At 33.2% G+C, this 18,314-nt stretch overlaps 3 protein-coding genes across 4 annotated transcripts; all 3 read right to left on the bottom strand.

Annotated features, from left to right (window-relative positions):
- Positions 1-1,670: 1,670 nt before the first annotated feature.
- Positions 1,671-5,852, bottom strand: LOC101243972 (nuclear poly(A) polymerase 3). Its single transcript, XM_004252883.5, has 10 exons — positions 5,293-5,852; positions 4,791-4,868; positions 4,271-4,378; positions 4,112-4,174; positions 3,849-4,010; positions 3,624-3,737; positions 3,275-3,337; positions 2,874-3,179; positions 2,614-2,778; positions 1,671-2,384 (listed from the first exon to the last, which is right to left on the bottom strand). Exons 1-10 carry the CDS (start codon positions 5,509-5,511, stop codon positions 2,061-2,063), a joined length of 1,602 nt encoding a protein of 533 aa, XP_004252931.2. The 5' UTR covers positions 5,512-5,852; the 3' UTR covers positions 1,671-2,060.
- Positions 5,853-6,000: 148 nt separating this feature from the next.
- LOC101244267 (F-box protein At5g49610) lies at positions 6,001-8,206 on the bottom strand. The gene has a single exon (XM_004252884.5). It carries the CDS (start codon positions 7,948-7,950, stop codon positions 6,868-6,870), a length of 1,083 nt encoding a protein of 360 aa, XP_004252932.1. The 5' UTR covers positions 7,951-8,206; the 3' UTR covers positions 6,001-6,867.
- Positions 8,207-9,366: 1,160 nt separating this feature from the next.
- LOC101244564 (serine carboxypeptidase-like 33) lies at positions 9,367-14,155 on the bottom strand. 2 transcript variants are annotated; one of them, NM_001347431.1, is given in 10 exon segments: positions 9,367-9,720; positions 10,283-10,388; positions 10,653-10,748; positions 10,834-10,994; positions 11,369-11,650; positions 11,859-11,947; positions 12,036-12,128; positions 12,222-12,317; positions 12,565-12,672; positions 13,832-14,155. In NM_001347431.1, coding segments are annotated over 10 exon segments (1,440 nt in total). In that variant the 5' UTR covers positions 14,094-14,155; the 3' UTR covers positions 9,367-9,573.
- Between the last annotated feature and the right edge of the window lie 4,159 nt (positions 14,156-18,314).

Here is an 18,314-nt window from a genome sequence, read left to right as displayed (position 1 = left end):
TATTTAATATACACTGATCTTATTAATTTGAATTCACTTCTATAGTGCGAAAAGCATTCTCACTAAAAACTTTTTTTTTTCTATTCTCATGACTCGAACTTAAGATCTCTAATTTATTATTTTTATTTACCGTAATTATTACAAAAACATGTCGCCCACAATAAAATATCTCAGCTAGCTGGACAGCTTGCTTAATTCAAATCAAAGATTATCATCATCTAAACAACTAAAAAATGACATATTCTCAAAGTGGTGTCAAATTGCCACTTCTTGGCATAAATATGTCTCTATCATATACATTAAACCATAGACTTGTGATATTATACTATAATTTCATTTATATTCATGAAATGACACATATATTTTGGCGTTAAACATTTGCCTAGTTACATCTCTTATTAAATATGAATAAATCACGATCATCACACTGTAAATCACGTATTCAGTTTCTCTTTCAATTTAACCTTTTCAATAAAAAGGAAGTAAAACTACAGTGTACTAGAAGAAAGAGAGACGTGTTGAGTACGAAGAAAAATATTTTTCAAAAAAAAAAATATTGTTAAAAATAATAGAAAAAAAGAAAAGGTATTTTCCCCCTTTTAATGATATTTCGGTATTTGGTTGCCAGAAAATGATATATTTTCTAGATGAAAAAGGGTCAAAATTGCCCCTGAACTATGTGAAATAGATCACTTATATCCTTCGTTACATTCTAGGATAAAAAATGCCCATGCTGTTATCCTAAGAGATCACAAATACCCTCAAGAGTTAACACCTCAAATTTTTATTAATGTGGCAAGCCACATGGGACTAATCCTCCACCTAAGCATTGTCAACTAGGATTCACTACAGTAGAACTAGATCTTTAGCAGCGATAACAGTCGCCACAAAAGCCCAGAAAATCTTTACTAAAACTTTTTAACATTAAAGTCTAGTTTTGTGTTTTTTTTTCATTGTTTTTAAAAAGTCAAATATAATATCAATTAAGTAGGAATTTGAAGACATTGTATGTCTTATTTTTATGTCATATGTAAATGTATAACATGTACAGTGATGCATTATATAGAAGGAGATTTGAATCGAAAAGTAAATTTGATGATTTTTCGTAATAATATTGGATACTTTTAATATTGATATTGCAAGTTATTTATTTTAAAAAATTAGGTTGCAATCGAAAATTAATTATCATATTTTTTTGTTGAAAAAATAGGTTTTACTAGCGAATGGTTATTGGAGCCTTATTCACCACTAAAAATCACTCATAACCTTTAGTGATAATATTTTGAAATTTTGTGGCGACTTTGTCGCCACTAAATGTCAAATTTTATTATAGTGAATTTTAGTTGGCAATGCTCAGGTGGAGGGATAGCCTCATGTAGCTTGCCATGTTACTAAAAAATTGAAGTGTTAACTCTTGACGATATTTGTGGTCTCCTGAAATAAAAACTGGAGTACTTTTAATTCTAAAATGTAATAAAAGATATAAGTGATCTGTTTTGCATAGTTAAAGAGTAATTTTAACTCTTTTCTGTTTTCTAGAAATATATTTTCCTTCTTACCAAACGACCATCCATTAATACAAGAATCAATCAACCAATATTTCTAAAATAAGGAAATAGTAAATAAATAATCAAGGAACTATTTTTTTTAAAAAATAAATCAAACAAGGATAAGAAGAATAATACTCCCCTTTTCATTAGATCAATATTCAATTTTTCTTTACATTTTCTTCCATCAATCAATTCAATAACCAAAAAAAAAAGTATTTGTGACTTTTGAGGATCAAAAGTTGCAAAATTAATACAATACAATACAATGCAAATGTACAAAGTTTCTTCATGTTCTCTATATGTGTGATCCACAAATATGTTCAAAGTGTCAAACTCTGTATCTACTAGAAATATTCTTGTTATTGCTTCGACTCAGTATTTCCCAAATGGTGGATCCCGCTCTAATATCTCCGAGTAGCACAACACCCCTATCCCCCAGCACTAGGGAACTCGGGATTTTCGTTTGTAGGCAAGTAATCACCAGCAGATTCAGCACAATGAGGTTTATACTTAGGCTGTGCAGGAGTTTTTTTTTCGATTGCCATCAACAACCCTCCAGCATGGCTTAGAGTTCTTTCGTTCGGGAGCAATAAGCTGATCAGCTTTTTTAGGCAACTGATATGCTTTCACAATCGATAACTTCATCGTTCCAGTTGAGACTTGATTCAATCCATGATCGATGCTCTTCAGAAAGTACTCTTCCACGAGATCAGCGTTTATTAGATCAGCTCTACCAGTTGGTAATCCCCAGTAAAAGATGACATTTGGCTCTGATGCATCTGTGTCAACATATTCAGTTGGATTCGGGTCACAAAAACCCAATAACTCCTCCAGCTGCTCGGAATGAAAGAAAGTCTAGTTACGAAAGAACTAAAAATACAATGCTACTTCTCGTAGACAAGAACATGACTGGAATGTCGTATATAGGAACAAGTTTTGTCTCCGACTCTCACTGGTGTATAAGATTTTAGCACCTACTCGGTCCAGTAAACTGTACCAGCCAATATCTAGTTGATGATACCTTTACGAAAACAGAGAAAACAGGGGTGCAGCAGGGACATACCTTGACTAGTAAGCAGCGAAAACGTGACTTGACCCAACCTACCCAGTCTCCTAGCTCATCTTTGTCACAAGCGGAAAGGAAAATTTTAACGAATAGTCCATATTTTCTTGCATAAGGAAAAGGCTCAAAAAGGATATTCCAATCAAAATCTGGGCTTAACATATCCTGCAAGTAAATTACATAAGTGAGCGGTACGGAGAAAACATAACGACTAAAGAGGACTAAGGGAATGAGGGATTATATTTGAAATGATCATATACCTTAGTCAACATATGTCCTCTTAGGAACTCTGTCCTGATTTTATAGAATGTGCTTCGGGTAATGTTGGAATGACAAAATTCATATGGGCTACATGGTAACTGGATTGGCATCCACGAAACCTTATCATGAGTCGGAATGAATGGCCTAGCTATCTGGTCTTGCAGAATTACGGGAGTTGGCCAAGGCCACAAGGCAAATGTTTTGAACAGAAGTAAAATGAGTGCGCTTAAGCTAGCACTTGGATGTCTTTGGCAAATAAATGCTGAAAGCACTGCCAAGTGAATTCCTCCGAAGAATCCAAGCAACTGAAGGTTATCGCATCATTAGATTTGATTCGAGGTAAAGAAAAGATAACGATAGCATGAAATATAGGAGGAGAGTGAGTCCATGAATCTCTTACATTTGCATAAACTCCACGTCTTTTAGCCCATAATTTGATGCAACGCAGCACTGCTTGGAATACCTGTAGCAAATCAACCAAGAATCTAATACACGGAAACTCACAGTAAGTCAAAACTAAGGGATCACCGTCAAGCATGCTACGCCAAACCACACTATTTTCATCAACTACTCCCTCCGTTTGAATTTGGTTGTTTTACTTTTCTTTTTTAGTAACTCTTTAATCACACGACATGTTTAAGACCACAAGATTCAAAAGTCCTTTTTACTTTCTTAAACTCCGTGCCAAGTCAAAATCAGACAAACAAATTGAAACGGAAGGAGTAATACAAATTGACATCATTACTTGCCTCTATGTTTGGCACAAGATAAAGAATGCTCCTATTGGCACGCACACCGGACAAACTTTTCCAGCTTGTGTCGTCAATATTCTTAAGGAAGAACGGATTAAATATGTCCACATTCTAGATATAAAGCGAAAATCAATTAGATAAAGTAATCGTATAAAAGAAAGAAATTTAGCACTTTTGGTTAACAAGGTCTCTTTCACTTGAACTATAGTCAAAATAACGCACCTCGGGGATAGATATTACTTTGAGTCGTGCATAGGGAAGATCAATGGATATTCCATCAAATTTGAATCGCATTAGAGGTACTTTTGCATCCTTGACACAGTGTATTTCTGATACTTCGGGCCTGCTTGCAAGCATGTTATGCAGAACGATGAAAAAGTCTTCCTACACGAGGCACAACGCAGATACACATAACAAGTAGCATTATAGGCATTGTACAACCTCATTTTAGAATCAAAGAAGCTAAAAGCCGAAACAAGACTCACAGCTATAGTGGCAAAGTAAGGACCAACACACAAAGCATCAATATCTGACTCTGAATTATAAACCTGCAGAAACAAGCGGAACAGCTCTTATGCTGCAACAAATTGTCGAAACAAAAAAAAAATGGAAAACCAAAGGAGAGCTTATGAAACTCGACTTACTCCTAGACCATACGATCCATATGTCAATATTGTCCCAGAGGCAAACTTAAGGTACTTTTTTGGAAGACCTCGTTGGTAAGTCACCGTTTTAACCCACTGCACTACTATCTGCAAAATAATAACGAATAATAATGTGATTGAAAAGCTTTTGTAGCTCACTAGAATCTCAAATGAAATCATATAATTAGTTAACGTAATGGAAACTAACCCCTAACATAAAACATTAAGATTGACAAGTAACTGACAATTCTCATTTTTCCGAGTTGTTTACTTCACATTGAACCAACTTACATAATCAAATCAATAACTATACCTTGTTAGCATGTTAGCAGTTGCAGAGTCAGAATTTTCACTAAGGAGTTCAATATACGAACAAGTAAACACACAACGAACCAAAAAGGAGGTTCAACAATGTATAAACAATGTAATTTTCCATTAAACACGACATTCAATTCATACAAAAGAGCAAAAAATGTATATCAAATATATATAAATCTAAATTATACTTTAAGAAAGGAACCTTTTTGAGCTTGTCAATAGCATTTCTCCTCTTCATTTCCTCTTCTCCACAAGGCACTAAACCCTCATTTACCATCACCTTCAAAATACAATTAACACCACATTAATCATTAAACAACACAAATTAACTACTCGAACTTTCACTTTATTGCTCAGGATTCAATACTCCACCTCGTAATTCCCCCTTCCCCTACCCCAAATAATTAAAAAAAAAGAACATCCCCCAAACAATAAAATCTCACTAACTCGACTACCTGAACTTTCACCTTATTAGTCACGATTCAATTCCCCACCTCGTAATTCCCCCATTCCCCTACCCCCATTTTTTTTTAAAAAAAAGAAAAGAACAGCCCCAAACAATAAAACCTTACTAGCTCGACTACATGAACTTTCACCTTATTTGTTAGAATTCGATTCTCCACCTCGTAATTACCCCAAAATGAAAAGAAAAGAAAGAGGACCAAATATTCACATAAGAAATAGATATTAGTATAAACTATCACCTGAAGCAGGGACATTGATCTTTCAATTTCCATTCTCAAAATCACATCTGGGTTTGGTTGAAAACCCAGAAATATTTGTGGGTTTTGATTGAAATCCCTAAATTTTTGAATATTAGAGTTTGCCAACCCAATTTGTGTTGTGGGTCGGCATGATAAAGGATGATTAACAGCTCCAATAAGATCAATAATGATTTGGGTTTCAAAATTATCAAATTCCATGCACAAATTCAACAATTAAATTGAAGAATCCTTGAGAATCCCTCAAGAATCTAGAAAATTACAATGAAAGGATCTCCAAATATTGAGGAACTAACAAACTATAATAACGGGTATTAAGGCCTTGTTTGGTTTTTCATTTTAAAAAAAGAATAATTATATTTTGTAATAAGTAATAATTATTTTATGGTGGGTATTAACTAAGGTAAAGACGATTGGTAAAATATATTTTATAATCGTGTTAAGTTGGTGCAATAAGTAGTATCGATGTACTTAAATCGTTTATCGCGATATGTGAGCTATAGTATTGGGTTTGTTTATCGTGATTTACATGTATGAAGTATGATTTGTAAGCTATAGCACAAAACACGATATATACTTTTAGCGGCGATTATATGTGTTTTTGATGCGATATAATTTGCCACTAATACTAACTTTTAGCTGCGACTATAAAACCTATATAATGAGCCAAATTACAGAGGAACAGAAGACTTCAACAATACAATGAAATGACTATTTCATATCAAAATCAACCATCTATGATGAACTGAGGTTCCACAAGATATACATACAACAGTATGACAAAAGATCAATACAATGACTGCGGAGAGAGACGAGAGCTCGACTAGTGATAGTGTTATGTGCAACAGTTGAATAGAAAGATGTACACGAGCCTCGGATCAATGGCAGGGAAAGAGGCGTGGTGCTACGAACCATAAAGGCAAGGTTGAGCTTTCCTTTACAGAGTACATCGCCTATTCCATACTCCGCTGTCTCTTTGATAAATCAAAATCTGTGGTGATCTCGTAGTTCTTGGGGATCCCAGCCAAAACCACCTTCGAGGTTCAACACAACATAGACAGTATGGCAGAATATCAAGACAATGACTGCTCGAAACTGCTGATGGCATTATGTGCAACCGTTGAATAGAGAGATGTACACGAGTCTCGGATCAATGGCAGGAAAAGAGAGTGCTTGTTAAGGCGTGTGATATGAACCATAAACACACGGTTGAGCTGTCCTTCACAGAGTACATCACCTTCCATACTCGGTAGTTTATTTGATACTAAAACCTGCTTATGTACAAGGTAAACAAAGCTGTGATTTTGACTTATCTGAAAGTTGCCCGGTGCCATCCCTCTAATGCATTGAAGACTTACTTTGTCAACCATTTGTCATTCTCCCCGATAAGTGAACATATAACTGACAATATCCTAGCCGAAACCATCTTTGAGGTTCCACACAGTATGCACAAAATGACAAACGATAAAGATGATGCCCAATATATGAGATAGGAATTAAGACTAACGATAGCATTATGTACACAATTTGAATAGAAAGATGTACACGACCATCGGATCAATGGCATGAAAAGAGAGTGCCTCTAAAGGCATGTGCTGAGAACCATAAAGGCAAGGTTGAGCTGTCCTTTACCGAGAACATCTCCTTCCACACACGGTTGTTTCTCTGATAAACTAAAACCTGCTTATGTGTAGCTAGGTAAACAAAGTTGTCATTTTGACTTATTGGGAAAATGCCCGGTACCATCCCTCTAATGCATCTAAGGCTAACTTTGTCCACCATTCGCCATTCTTCCTTATCGTAATCCTCCATTACCCAAATAACCATCCAAGCCTCATATATCTGAATAACAGACAACCGCCCATCCAATTCCAACAAATAAACACGACTCCTAACTCCACAACTTATTTCATGAGGCAACTGAATTTTTCTCCAAACATCAGTACCCAAATCAAGAACAAGCATACATGAACAACTATCCGTCAACCAATGCAATCCACCATTAATAAACACAACTTGATTCTTATTCATATGTGTGAACTGATCATCCTGCAACGACACAAACTTCCTCCATTTGTTCAACTCTGAATCATAAACCATACATATAAACGTCCTCTCAGGACGATGACCAAACGACCTATGATAACCAGCTAAAACCACATTATACTTTTGTTTCATCAAATCACAACCCAAACCAACAAGACTAGCTTCACCATCCGGATGAAACCGAGTAATAGGCCTTTCCCTACTTCTTGGAAGCAATTTATATTCTCTAGTCAATGGATTACAAACATAATAAACACCCTTATCAGGTATACTAGACAAACATAACAATCCATTACAACAAGCTCTAACTTTGACCCTATCTTTTACAAAATCCAATGAAAATTCAGAAACTCCTTTTAAATTATCAACACAAATCAAACTAGATCTTGATTCTGATGAAGGTTCACTAATCTGAACAAGCACCATAGGATTCTTAACTGACAGTTCATTATAAAGATTTGTGAAATATTTATCAGATATCAATTTATACCAAACTTTACACACAACTTTTGTCTTAAAAACTGATTTAACAGGCAATCTAGCAAGAATCTGAAGAATTACCTCATCTGGGAAAACCCCATATGGTGAATTCATCTCAAATTTGGTTTTGGGGTCAAAAAAAGAGATTACTTTTACAGAAATGGAGGAAAGACTCAACCTTTTTCACATTTTTGAGATCTTTTTGCAATTTGATGAAGATGGGGTTGTTGAATTAGCTTGAAAATTGAAGAAAAACATGGATAATTTGTGAAATTGAAGAAAAAAATGAAGGAAAAATGGCTACCAATTTCCAAAAAATGACTAATTCTTGATTTTGTTTCAGAATTGATGGGCCTTAAAAGGGCCTTTTTGTAGTATAGTTTCCTTTTTGGGCTGATGATATATAACACTTTGCTTGATTTATATATATCTAACTTATTTACGTCGTCATTTAGATTTTGTTTCTATTTTTAAAATTTGTGTAACTATAGCCCTCGAGGAATTACTCTTTTGGATAACGTTAGATTCGTATTCTTAACTTTACAGACAAAACATTTGATTATCGTCTAACATTGACAGTAGTAGCTTACATAATTTTAAACCAGGTGTTATCTTGACATCTCTTTGCTTACAAGACAAGATTAAGTAGAAGGTTCCGTGAAAAAATCATATGGCACAATATAAGACTTTTCGCTGTTGAATGTTTTTTTATAAATTTTTTAATTTATTTAAAATAATCTTTAGACCTGATCTAAAAGATCTATAATTTTCTTTAAAAAGGCTGATGAATTTTGACAGAAATTTGCTAAGTCTGATAATATTATTATTATTTTTTAAAAATAATCCACTTGTTATTGATTGAAATATAAACTAAATAATAATTAAATAAATAACCATAAAGATGATGTTTTTTAATTTATTTACTAAATTGATCTTGACTTCCATATGAATAGGTATTCTTGAAGAACATAGGCCAAGTCTTATAATAGTTAAAAATATAATCACTTACTTATATTTATGCAAATTATTCATTCAAAATTTGTAAAATATTTTAGAGATGGACATAAATTGTTTTTTTTCTCTAGTAATCTAATCATTTTAGAATACTCATACCTTTCAAACTTTCATTTTAGAACATTCAAACATGGTTTCTTCGTTATTGTATTTGTTTTGTCACTTCGTTGAGTCAAAGATTTATTAGAAATAGTTTATTTGTCTTTATAAGGTAGTAGGAATATCGTTACATGCAACCCACTTCCTCATACCCCACTTACAGAATTAATACTGAATATGTTGTTAATTAAATTATTAGGTGTAATAAGAATCGAATAATTGTTTGAAAAGAAAGTAAATAGTTCAAGAAACAACTTAACATAGAACAAGAAGGGTACGTTATGTTAGAGTTGTAAGTACTCATTCATTTTGTCTCGAGTTCGAGCCTTTGTACCGCGAATCCAGACTTGGTCGGGGCACAATACAGATACCAAACACCAAATGGAAAATCGAAATGGTAAATTAACTCAATGACACTTGAAGAAATGAAGAGAACCACCTTGAAATTCATTAAAATAGAGTACACAAGGGTACAATTTTGCATGTACATTTGACATTTTCTTGCTTATTTATGGTCTCTCAATTCTTGATTCTTGTTGTAGTATAATCAAGAAGCAAGTATAATGCATGAATCATCGACGATATGTTTATCATAGAGATTTTATTATGGGATACAATCGACGTTTATCTATGAGATGGAAGTTCTTCACCAGTTAAGAAAGAATGGATGAGGGCTAGACCTTCACTTGGCTTGTATAGAGGTACCAGATGACCGGCTCCTCTTACTGTCACGAATGTCAGCCCTTCGTACTCTACTACCCGTCCTTCTACCTGCATTTACATACATCAACGTAGATCTCGGTTACTATACACACACATACAGATGACAGTGTGATAATGCTACACTAACATTGCACTTCTACTATGTTGTAACATGTAATCTATCTTATTTTTCAGGTCACGTTCCAACAATCAACGATGCTTAGCTAGTTATATTTGTCTAGGGAGGGTGGTGTGTACGCAACCTTAGCTTTACCTAATAAGGGTAGAGAGGTTGTTTCAGATAGACCATCGTCTAAAGTAAATCATGACAAAACTAGAACGAAAATAGAATATAGTAGAGAGAAATGTTTTGTTCTCCATTGGTTTCTCATAAAGCATTGTTGACTCATCAAAAAATGATTTCATTGAGACAATTGTCTTCAAAGCAGGTTACGTTTACTAGATACGTTAATAAAGTCCGACTACATTTTCTAGTTCTCGAAGGGAGAAGTGAGGGGAAGGGACTGATAGAGAGACGAAAAAAAGGATTTTACCTTTTCATGTTGAAGCACGATTTTCTATTTGATCGCCATTTAACTTTTCTAAGTCGAAAATTACAAGAAGAACTGACCTGCTTATTGAGGAACCAAGAACGCCATGGAGATTTCAGAGTCAGATTAAGAGCTTCAACGCAGTCTCTCGTCCCAATTACTGGCACTCGTCCATCTACATCGCCACTTTTTTATTTTTTAAGAAAAAATGAATGAGCCACATGAAGGTCAGCTTGTATAAAATAAGTACTAAAAGCAGATCATCAAGATGCATTCAAGGAATCATTAGTTTCCGTTATCATAATAAATTTGTAATATTTCATCCATTATGTTAAGAGTGTAATGTAAAGAGAAGGAGCCCTTTATAAAACACGAGTAATTTCCAGTTATGTTTCTCAACCTCATACTAGGATGCAACTATAAGAAGCATAAAGATAAAAACACAAATACCTAAAAATCCAAATCTTCAGGCCCCCTTTGATGAGCCTTTCGTATACTGGCAAGATAGAGAATACATTGTAGTTGTATGTGCGGAATATAGGATCACTGAAGTGTATAACAGAAATCAAGTTAGCAAGTAGATACTGAAAATAGTGAACAAAAGATTGCACAGAGCTCGAGCAAATATAACCTGCAACTTTTCCATTGTTTTCTAGCTTGACTTCCTTCAGTGTTCGCGTGAAGAGCAATTTGAACATCTAATCGGTTGAAATACTTTTCGGTGAATGAAGTATAGCAGGGGTCATAACCCCCCGGAATTCGTTTCATCCTCCTGAACCCATAATTAGGTGCCTGCAACAAATTAAATACATTATCAAAAATTCAAAATGAAACCAAGTTTCGAGTCATGTTTGTCAAGTTTCCATTTGATTCATGAAGAAAAATTGTTTAGATGGAAATACCAATTGTGAAGGGAAACTTTATTAGTCTACTGTGCATATAATCTACATTGCTCAGGCTCTCCGAAATGTTGTTACAACCCCCTGTCGGATCCTCCAAAATGCTTTACTGTTGGCAGATCCGACACGCCCTCAACAACATTTTTGAAGAGTTCATGTGTGCAACATAGCATACAGTTGCCTTCGAAGAGGCTCAAAATAGCTCCTATATCTTATTTCTACATCGCAGGCTAATATGCACTAGATGGAGCCCAAGTTCATTCTCACCTTGATTTGAGAAGAATCATTTGTATCAACGATATCACTAGCTGAAGAAGAGGAAGTGTTCACGGGACACCTGGGACCATAAATGTTGTAGATGTCAATTTCATTATATTTATCCCATAACACTTGCATGGCATCATTACAGGCGTCGGACCAGTAGGAGACCTTGAAATTGCATACTTGTTTGGCTTTCTGATACTCCGAATCGTATAGTATTGCATGGCTCCAAGCATATTCCAATATCCCTTTATAATCATAGTAATCGTTCGTTTCAGGATTTCCAACCTACAAGTCATCATATACAATGAATATATGACACTGAGGCTTCAAGATAACAGTAAGGAGATGCTAATATTCTGTTTCTACTTTCCTACTTAAATCAGAATGAGCAAGTGAGTAAATCGATTTCTGTAACTATCCGTGAATATTGCTTTGCTACAGAATGCAAACAAAGATAGAGTAGGGAAACAATAGGAGACGAAGGTAAACTTACGATGAAACCTTTGAGATTAATGTAAGGATACTTTTTGCTGTCTTTATTTCGGTTGTATACGAGCTCTGCCAACTGCGGCACATAGTGTCCTATGATCACAAAAGATTATACCTTACTTTAGACACATTGGACAAAGTCTTAATCATTAAATGGAAGTTTAGGGGAAGGTTTACTTACCTGCATAGCTCTCTCCTGATATGAAAAATTCTCGGTTCTTGAAATCGGGGAACCTTTCCAGCCAATTCACCAAGAAATTATAAGCATCTTCAGCTGTGTGAAGCAATTATGTTCATAAGTTAGCTGCATACACACAATGCAAACTCTTCTAGGAAAATGTATTTGCATTTCTCCGATTGTAATTACCAGCAAAGGTGTCATCTAAGTTGGTTAAATCGGAGGATGTATTGGTGTAAGAGAATCCCACCCCAACTGGAGATTCCAAAAACAGCAAATTGGCTTCTGCAAGTAAAACGTCCAACAAGAACAATTCAGTCACACCCTATTAGGAATGATATAACTTCTTCGGTTAATGAACAAGTTACTAAGCCCTGCAAAGCTAAAACAAGTACAAATTATCATTTTCTACTTTTGATTATCGCCTTGAAAACATAATATAGAGTCAATACGTTCTATGTTGTGAGGATTTATTATAAATTGGTAAACGACTCAGAGTCAACATAGAGCATAAATGAAAAAGAGATATGACCGTTATTCCAAGAATGCTTGTTGAAGTCAAGACCAGCTCCATTGTTTTGAACTAGCAGAGGTCCCAACTCCACAGCAGCGCCAAATCCAATTGAAGAGCAACCAGGTCCTAATATACAAAACACACAAGTGAATGCTATGAAACTAACTACTCGTCGTTCTTTTTTTTAGTTTGTTTCTAAAAGATTTACGCCTTTTTTATATCTAGGAAATTTTTAACTTGAAACTTCCTATTTGCACTTAATGACATGTTCATCACTGACATATTTAAAACCACAAGTCCAACGGAACTTTTTGTCAAGTGCCAAACCTTTTCCCTTTTCCCTTTTCCCCATCAACTATCATGAGCTATGTTGCTCGGAATTTCCAAAAACATTGTCCCAACCATGTTGATTTCTCAAGAATACACTACTTTTTGAGGATCCGACATGCATCAATCGTCATTTTTGAAGAGTCCTAGCAACATAGTCCATAAGATACAAGCGAAAAGAAGAATTATAGTTATAGAGCCTTAGAGAGCCACAAGTCCCAACTCCCAAATACTACAACATACAAAAAAGTACAAAAGAACCAGAACTAAATAGTTAAAGCTCCAATCTTTCATATGAAACAAGAAAAATAAGATGGGGTTCACTCATTATGACAAAGATATAGAAAATCACAAGGGGAAAAAGAATCATAGTTAGAGCAAGTTCAAGAACAATATAAAGAACAAAAATAACAAAACTTAAAGCTCCCATCTTTCATATGAAACAAGAAAAATAGCTAAAAGTAATCTTTCATATGAAACAAGAAAAATAGCTAAAGCTCCAATCTTTCATATGAAACAAGAAAATAGCTAAAGCTCCAATCTTTCATATGAAACAAGAAAAATAGCTAAAGCTCCAATCTTTCATATGAAACAAGAAAAATAGCTAAAGGTCCAATCTTTCATATGAAACAAGAAAAATAGCTAAAGGTCCAATCTTTCATATGAAACAAGAAAAATAGCTAAAGGTCCAATCTTTCATATGAAACAAGAAAAATAGCTAAAGGTCCAATCTTTCATATGAAACAAGAAAAATAGCTAAAGGTCCAATCTTTCATATGAAACAAGAAAAAAATAGCTAAAGTTCCAATCTTTCATATGAAACAAGAAAAAAATAGCTAAAGTTCCAATTTTTCATATGAAACAAGAAAAAAATAGCTAAAGTTCCAATCTTTCATATAAAACAAGAAAAATAAGAAAATGGGGTTCACTATTTATGACAAAAAATATGAGAAATTACCACCATTAAGCCAAAGGAGAAGGGGTTTCTTGGAAGAATCAAACTGAGATTGAAAAAACCAGTAAAAGAGAGCCCTTCCATGAGTTTTATTGACTGTAATGTAACCAGAAAATTGTGAAACTTGTGGACTATTGGGTTGTCCTGGCAGCTTTATTACTCTGTCATCTTCTTGAGTTCTTGAAAAAACATTACTCCAACAAATGAGGAACACAAATACAACTAACAATATGTTTTTTGTGTTCTTTGGATTTGAAAGTTCCATTTTTCAGTTCTAGTGTGTGTGTTAGTATGTGTTTTTCTGATAAAGTGGTCTTCAATCTTGACTAATGGGGTTGACCTCTATCATTGAATGGATAGTGACATTAGTCATAGTCACACATCACTAGCAATAATAAATATCTTATTCACTTACTTTTAATTTTAATTTGTTTATCTTATGATTTCTCATAAAATAATCTTTTTTCATTTATTGACAACTTTTTAAGTTTAAATATTCACATGATATATTCAACATAACAAATTAAAGGATATTTGAATGTATTTAACAAAGCAAATCTCGAAGATTATGAGTAAGAAAACAAATGAGAAATATATCAATATGCACAGATAATAGGGCAAATGACAGAAATCACATACTTTTAAGGCAAAATTATCATTTGTACCTTATAAGTTTATAATTATAGAAATTCCTCAAAGTGATACAATAATATAAGCTTTGATACATTAATTTGATGCGCAAGATACATTAATTGTTAAGGGATATACATTATATTTTATACATGATACACTAATCTAATGTACATCTTATACATGATAAACTAATTAGATGCGCGAGATACATTAATCTGACGTGCAAGATACATTAATCTGACGTGCAAGATACATTATATAATGCACGAGATACATTAATTTGTAGCGCTGATACATTAATCTGATGCGTGAAAATGAGGAATTTTGGGAATTTATAAAACTAATAGGGGATAATGGTAATAAGAGAACGTAAAAGTGGGATTTCTGTCATTTTTCCAAGATATAATGTAGTTCAGCCAACCGACCTATATCCACCAGAGGAGATGAGCAATTCACTATATAAATATGAGAGTACAAAGTATCATGAGAATTAACCTTACATGATTTACTCAGAATAAAACAGGTCCACACAAGTGATAACATATTATGTACATGTATCTAACCATTTCTCCCCCTATACAAAACTCTCAAAGCCCCTAGGATCGGACTATATTATCAATGCTACTAAGTCATAAACTTTAATGACCAGCCATATAAACTTTGTGTTTTTCTTTAACAAAAAAAAAATCTATTTATGATAAGAAATTTATGATAAATACCCGGCGGAACAAATATTAAACCTTGAACTACAAACTCACTTTTGTCAATAGTGTTGTATTCAAGACATGGCAAATTATTGCTCTAACAATCTTGATTTTGTCATCTACATACCATATAGCTTGAAACATAACATGTCATTTCCTTCTCTCTTTTTATCCTATCTTGTGATACATCATTACAAGCAAAGGGCAAGTGGACTAACTCACTATTTACTAATTTTCGAACACATGTGTATCACATATTAATCAATTATAAACGCGTAAAATTGATTATATATACGTAAACACTATATTCAGAATAAGTGATGAGTTATGAAAGTTCTACTTGTTGAATAGTGAACCCCACTCAATCGATATGTATTGTCACTATAAAGCATAATTTATGAAAATTTCTAACAACTTGTGACAAACCTACTGTATATTGGCTAAAAGAAATAGTGAAAAATAATCATTTGTTGAGTTAAGTTTAGTAAAGTTGTGAAATGATCGAATTTAAATCGCGATTGAGGGATTATAATGAGTTGAATCGATCAATATGTTCGATTAGAAAATTTACATTTTAAGAATTGAGGGAGAATCATGTTACATTTTTATTAGTGAAATATCGACATATTCTAATATTGACCCTTGTGATAACATGATCAAACACATTAAACCTTCTATTACTTGATTGTGAATCATAAAATATTTAACAAATTATTATTGATTAAATCATTTAAACGAGTTGCCTTAAACATTCAAGGAGACGTTTGACCATGAAATTTCACTTTACTCCATAAAGTAGATTTGCCGCATAAAATTCCAGAACTCAACTTCAAGCTGAATTTCAAAAATTTTAAGAATTTAAAAAACAAAAAAATTCTCATAAAAAGTCAAATTACTCTAATATTTGTTTAATATTTAAAAATTATTTTTCGCTTTAATAACAAAAACTATTTTCTAAAAAAAATTCTTAATGAAATATGGCAAAAACCCACTTATTTTAACCTATAATAGTCACTTATAAGTCAATTTTTTTTCTTTTGATATATATTTGTAGTTATCCATCACCAAACATATCAATGACTTGAGCAAGTTGAATTTATAGGTTATAATTGACATACCAACATACATAAGCCATGATCTTATAATAATTGACTCGATTAATATTATATTAATTTGTCATTTGCATTACCAAAAATAAACTAAAATAGCGATGAATAAATTCTTACTTTTAATCTATCGTTGTCAATCTTGTTTAGTGATGAATTATCAGAAAATATTTGTCAAGCTACTTAGAAATTTAGCGTCAGATTAGTGATGAAATTCGTAATTAATTTTCTTTCTAGAGTGTTTATTGACTTATGGCTGCTGCTAATCATTATTCTTTAACACATACTTTTTCTGTTTCTATTTATTTGTTTATATTTCTTTTTATATCTGTTTCGATTTATTTGTTCATTTTAACAAATCAAGAAAGGACAACAATTTTTTTTCCTAATATACCCTTATTTAATTCTAGAAAATTTCTAGTACTACTAAGTTGTACTGCATGTTTTTTGAAACCAGAAAATACATTTATTATACTTTAGGAATTGCATAATCTTTTAAGTTAAGAGTAAAATTGTAAGTGACCTACCGTAATAATTGATGCCTTAATATGTATGTCACTTCTAAAGTGTACAACTAAATAGGGATATTTAATTAATAATTCTATACATGTTTAGACAAAATAGACTTTCCCACTTACTTAGTCTCTATTGATAATTTAACATACATTTTTTTCCTTAAACGCTACAATAGAATTGAACGATCCACTAAGAGCCTACATCTACACGTTTTAACAAGTAGTACAAAGTATTTTTGCTTTTTGACCCTTTAAAGTATTTATTATTTTACATAAGAATTAATGACGGAGTTGTGATAAGATTCAGACTCTGAGTTTAATTAAATCTCAAAAATCAGTTCATGAAGATGAGTAGTTTGGGTTATGATGATCTTTAAACCTCGTTACGTAATTAATAGTGAGATAAGAATAAGATTTCACGTTTAGTTCAATCTCCAAAATAGTTCATGAAGGTGAGTATTGGTCGTGATCTTTTGACCTCGTTACATAATAAATGATAGGGGTTGAGATAAGAATCAAATTCCGAGTTTAATTCAATCTCAAAAACGAGTTCATGAAGGTGAATACTAGTCTTGATCTTATGACCTCGTTACATAATTAATGAAGGGGGTTGATATAAGAATCGAACTTCCAGTTTAACTCAATCTCAAAAATCATCTCGTGAAGGTGTATAAGAAGTGATCTTTTGTCCTCATTACATAATTAAAGGAGTTTGAGATAATAATCATATTCGGAGTTTAACTTAATCTCAAAAATCAACTTATAAAGGTGTATATTGGTCGTGATCTTTGGACGTCACCTTTCTCATGGACAAAAATGTTAGTTTTACCAGTTACTTTTGATCTCAAAGATTTAATCATGATAGAGCGTGCCCCTGATAATTACGTCGTTGTGCCTGGGCTGTGAGGGCTCTCAGCCATATGGATAGTTCAATGTGCTCATCGGCGCCTGATCTTGAGATGTGGATCATCCAAAGCACATTAGCATGGCGTACTCCTCCTGTTTGAACCGGTGTTTGAAACCAAACTTCTCCTCAAGAGGATAGATGGAGCGATTCGGATGAGATCCAATGTAGATCCAATTTTCGATTCACTCGTGGGATCCGAGCGGTCTGGGGGGACCACCACGGCTCCTCTCTTCTCGAGAATCCATACATCCCTTATCAGTGTATGCTGAATTATGTCATATAAATTAGAACGTAGAGATAGATGGAAGAGTGATGTGACTTTTGGAGAAAAGGATAGCCATAAACTTAGGTAACAGAAAAATTAATTAATTACATTTTAATTTTCTTATAGTAGAATGGGATGATGAAGATTTTCCCATATTTGTTACGGTTTGAAATATCATTCTATGGAAAACAAGAAAACTCCAAAAAAATTTAAAGTCATTTTATTTTTTTTCAATTAATAAAACTTGTGGCTAATGTGGTTTGAATAATTAATAATATGTTTAATTTATACAATGTAATCTCCCTTTCAACAAATAGCTACACTCAATCGATTTGTCAAAAAAGAAAAAAGAGGGA

Source organism: Solanum lycopersicum, chromosome 12 (assembly GCF_036512215.1).
Source record: "Solanum lycopersicum chromosome 12, SLM_r2.1".
NCBI lineage: Eukaryota > Viridiplantae > Streptophyta > Magnoliopsida > Solanales > Solanaceae > Solanum > Solanum lycopersicum.
The sequence above is the reverse complement of the archived record's forward strand: the minus strand, read 5'-3'. Positions and strand labels throughout refer to the sequence as shown.

Coding starts and splice junctions, on each gene's coding strand:
- LOC101244564 (XM_019211654.3), bottom strand. CDS start 12,898: ATGGGGAAAAGGGAAAAGGGAAAAG. Junction 10,749..10,833: donor AAACAATGGAAAAGTTGCAG/GTTATATTTGCT, acceptor TATACACTTCAG/TGATCCTATATTCCGCACAT. Junction 9,721..10,282: donor CTTGGTTCCTCAATAAGCAG/GTCAGTTCTTCT, acceptor ATGTAAATGCAG/GTAGAAGGACGGGTAGTAGA.
- LOC101244267 (XM_004252884.5), bottom strand. CDS start 7,950: ATGAATTCACCATATGGGGTTTTCCCAGATGAGGTAATTCTTCAGATT.
- LOC101243972 (XM_004252883.5), bottom strand. CDS start 5,511: ATGGAATTTGATAATTTTGAAACCCAAATCATTATTGATCTTATTGGA. Junction 4,011..4,111: donor CTTACTTTGCCACTATAGCT/GTGAGTCTTGTT, acceptor TGCCTCGTGTAG/GAAGACTTTTTCATCGTTCT. Junction 2,385..2,613: donor TTCGCTGCTTACTAGTCAAG/GTATGTCCCTGC, acceptor CATTCCGAGCAG/CTGGAGGAGTTATTGGGTTT.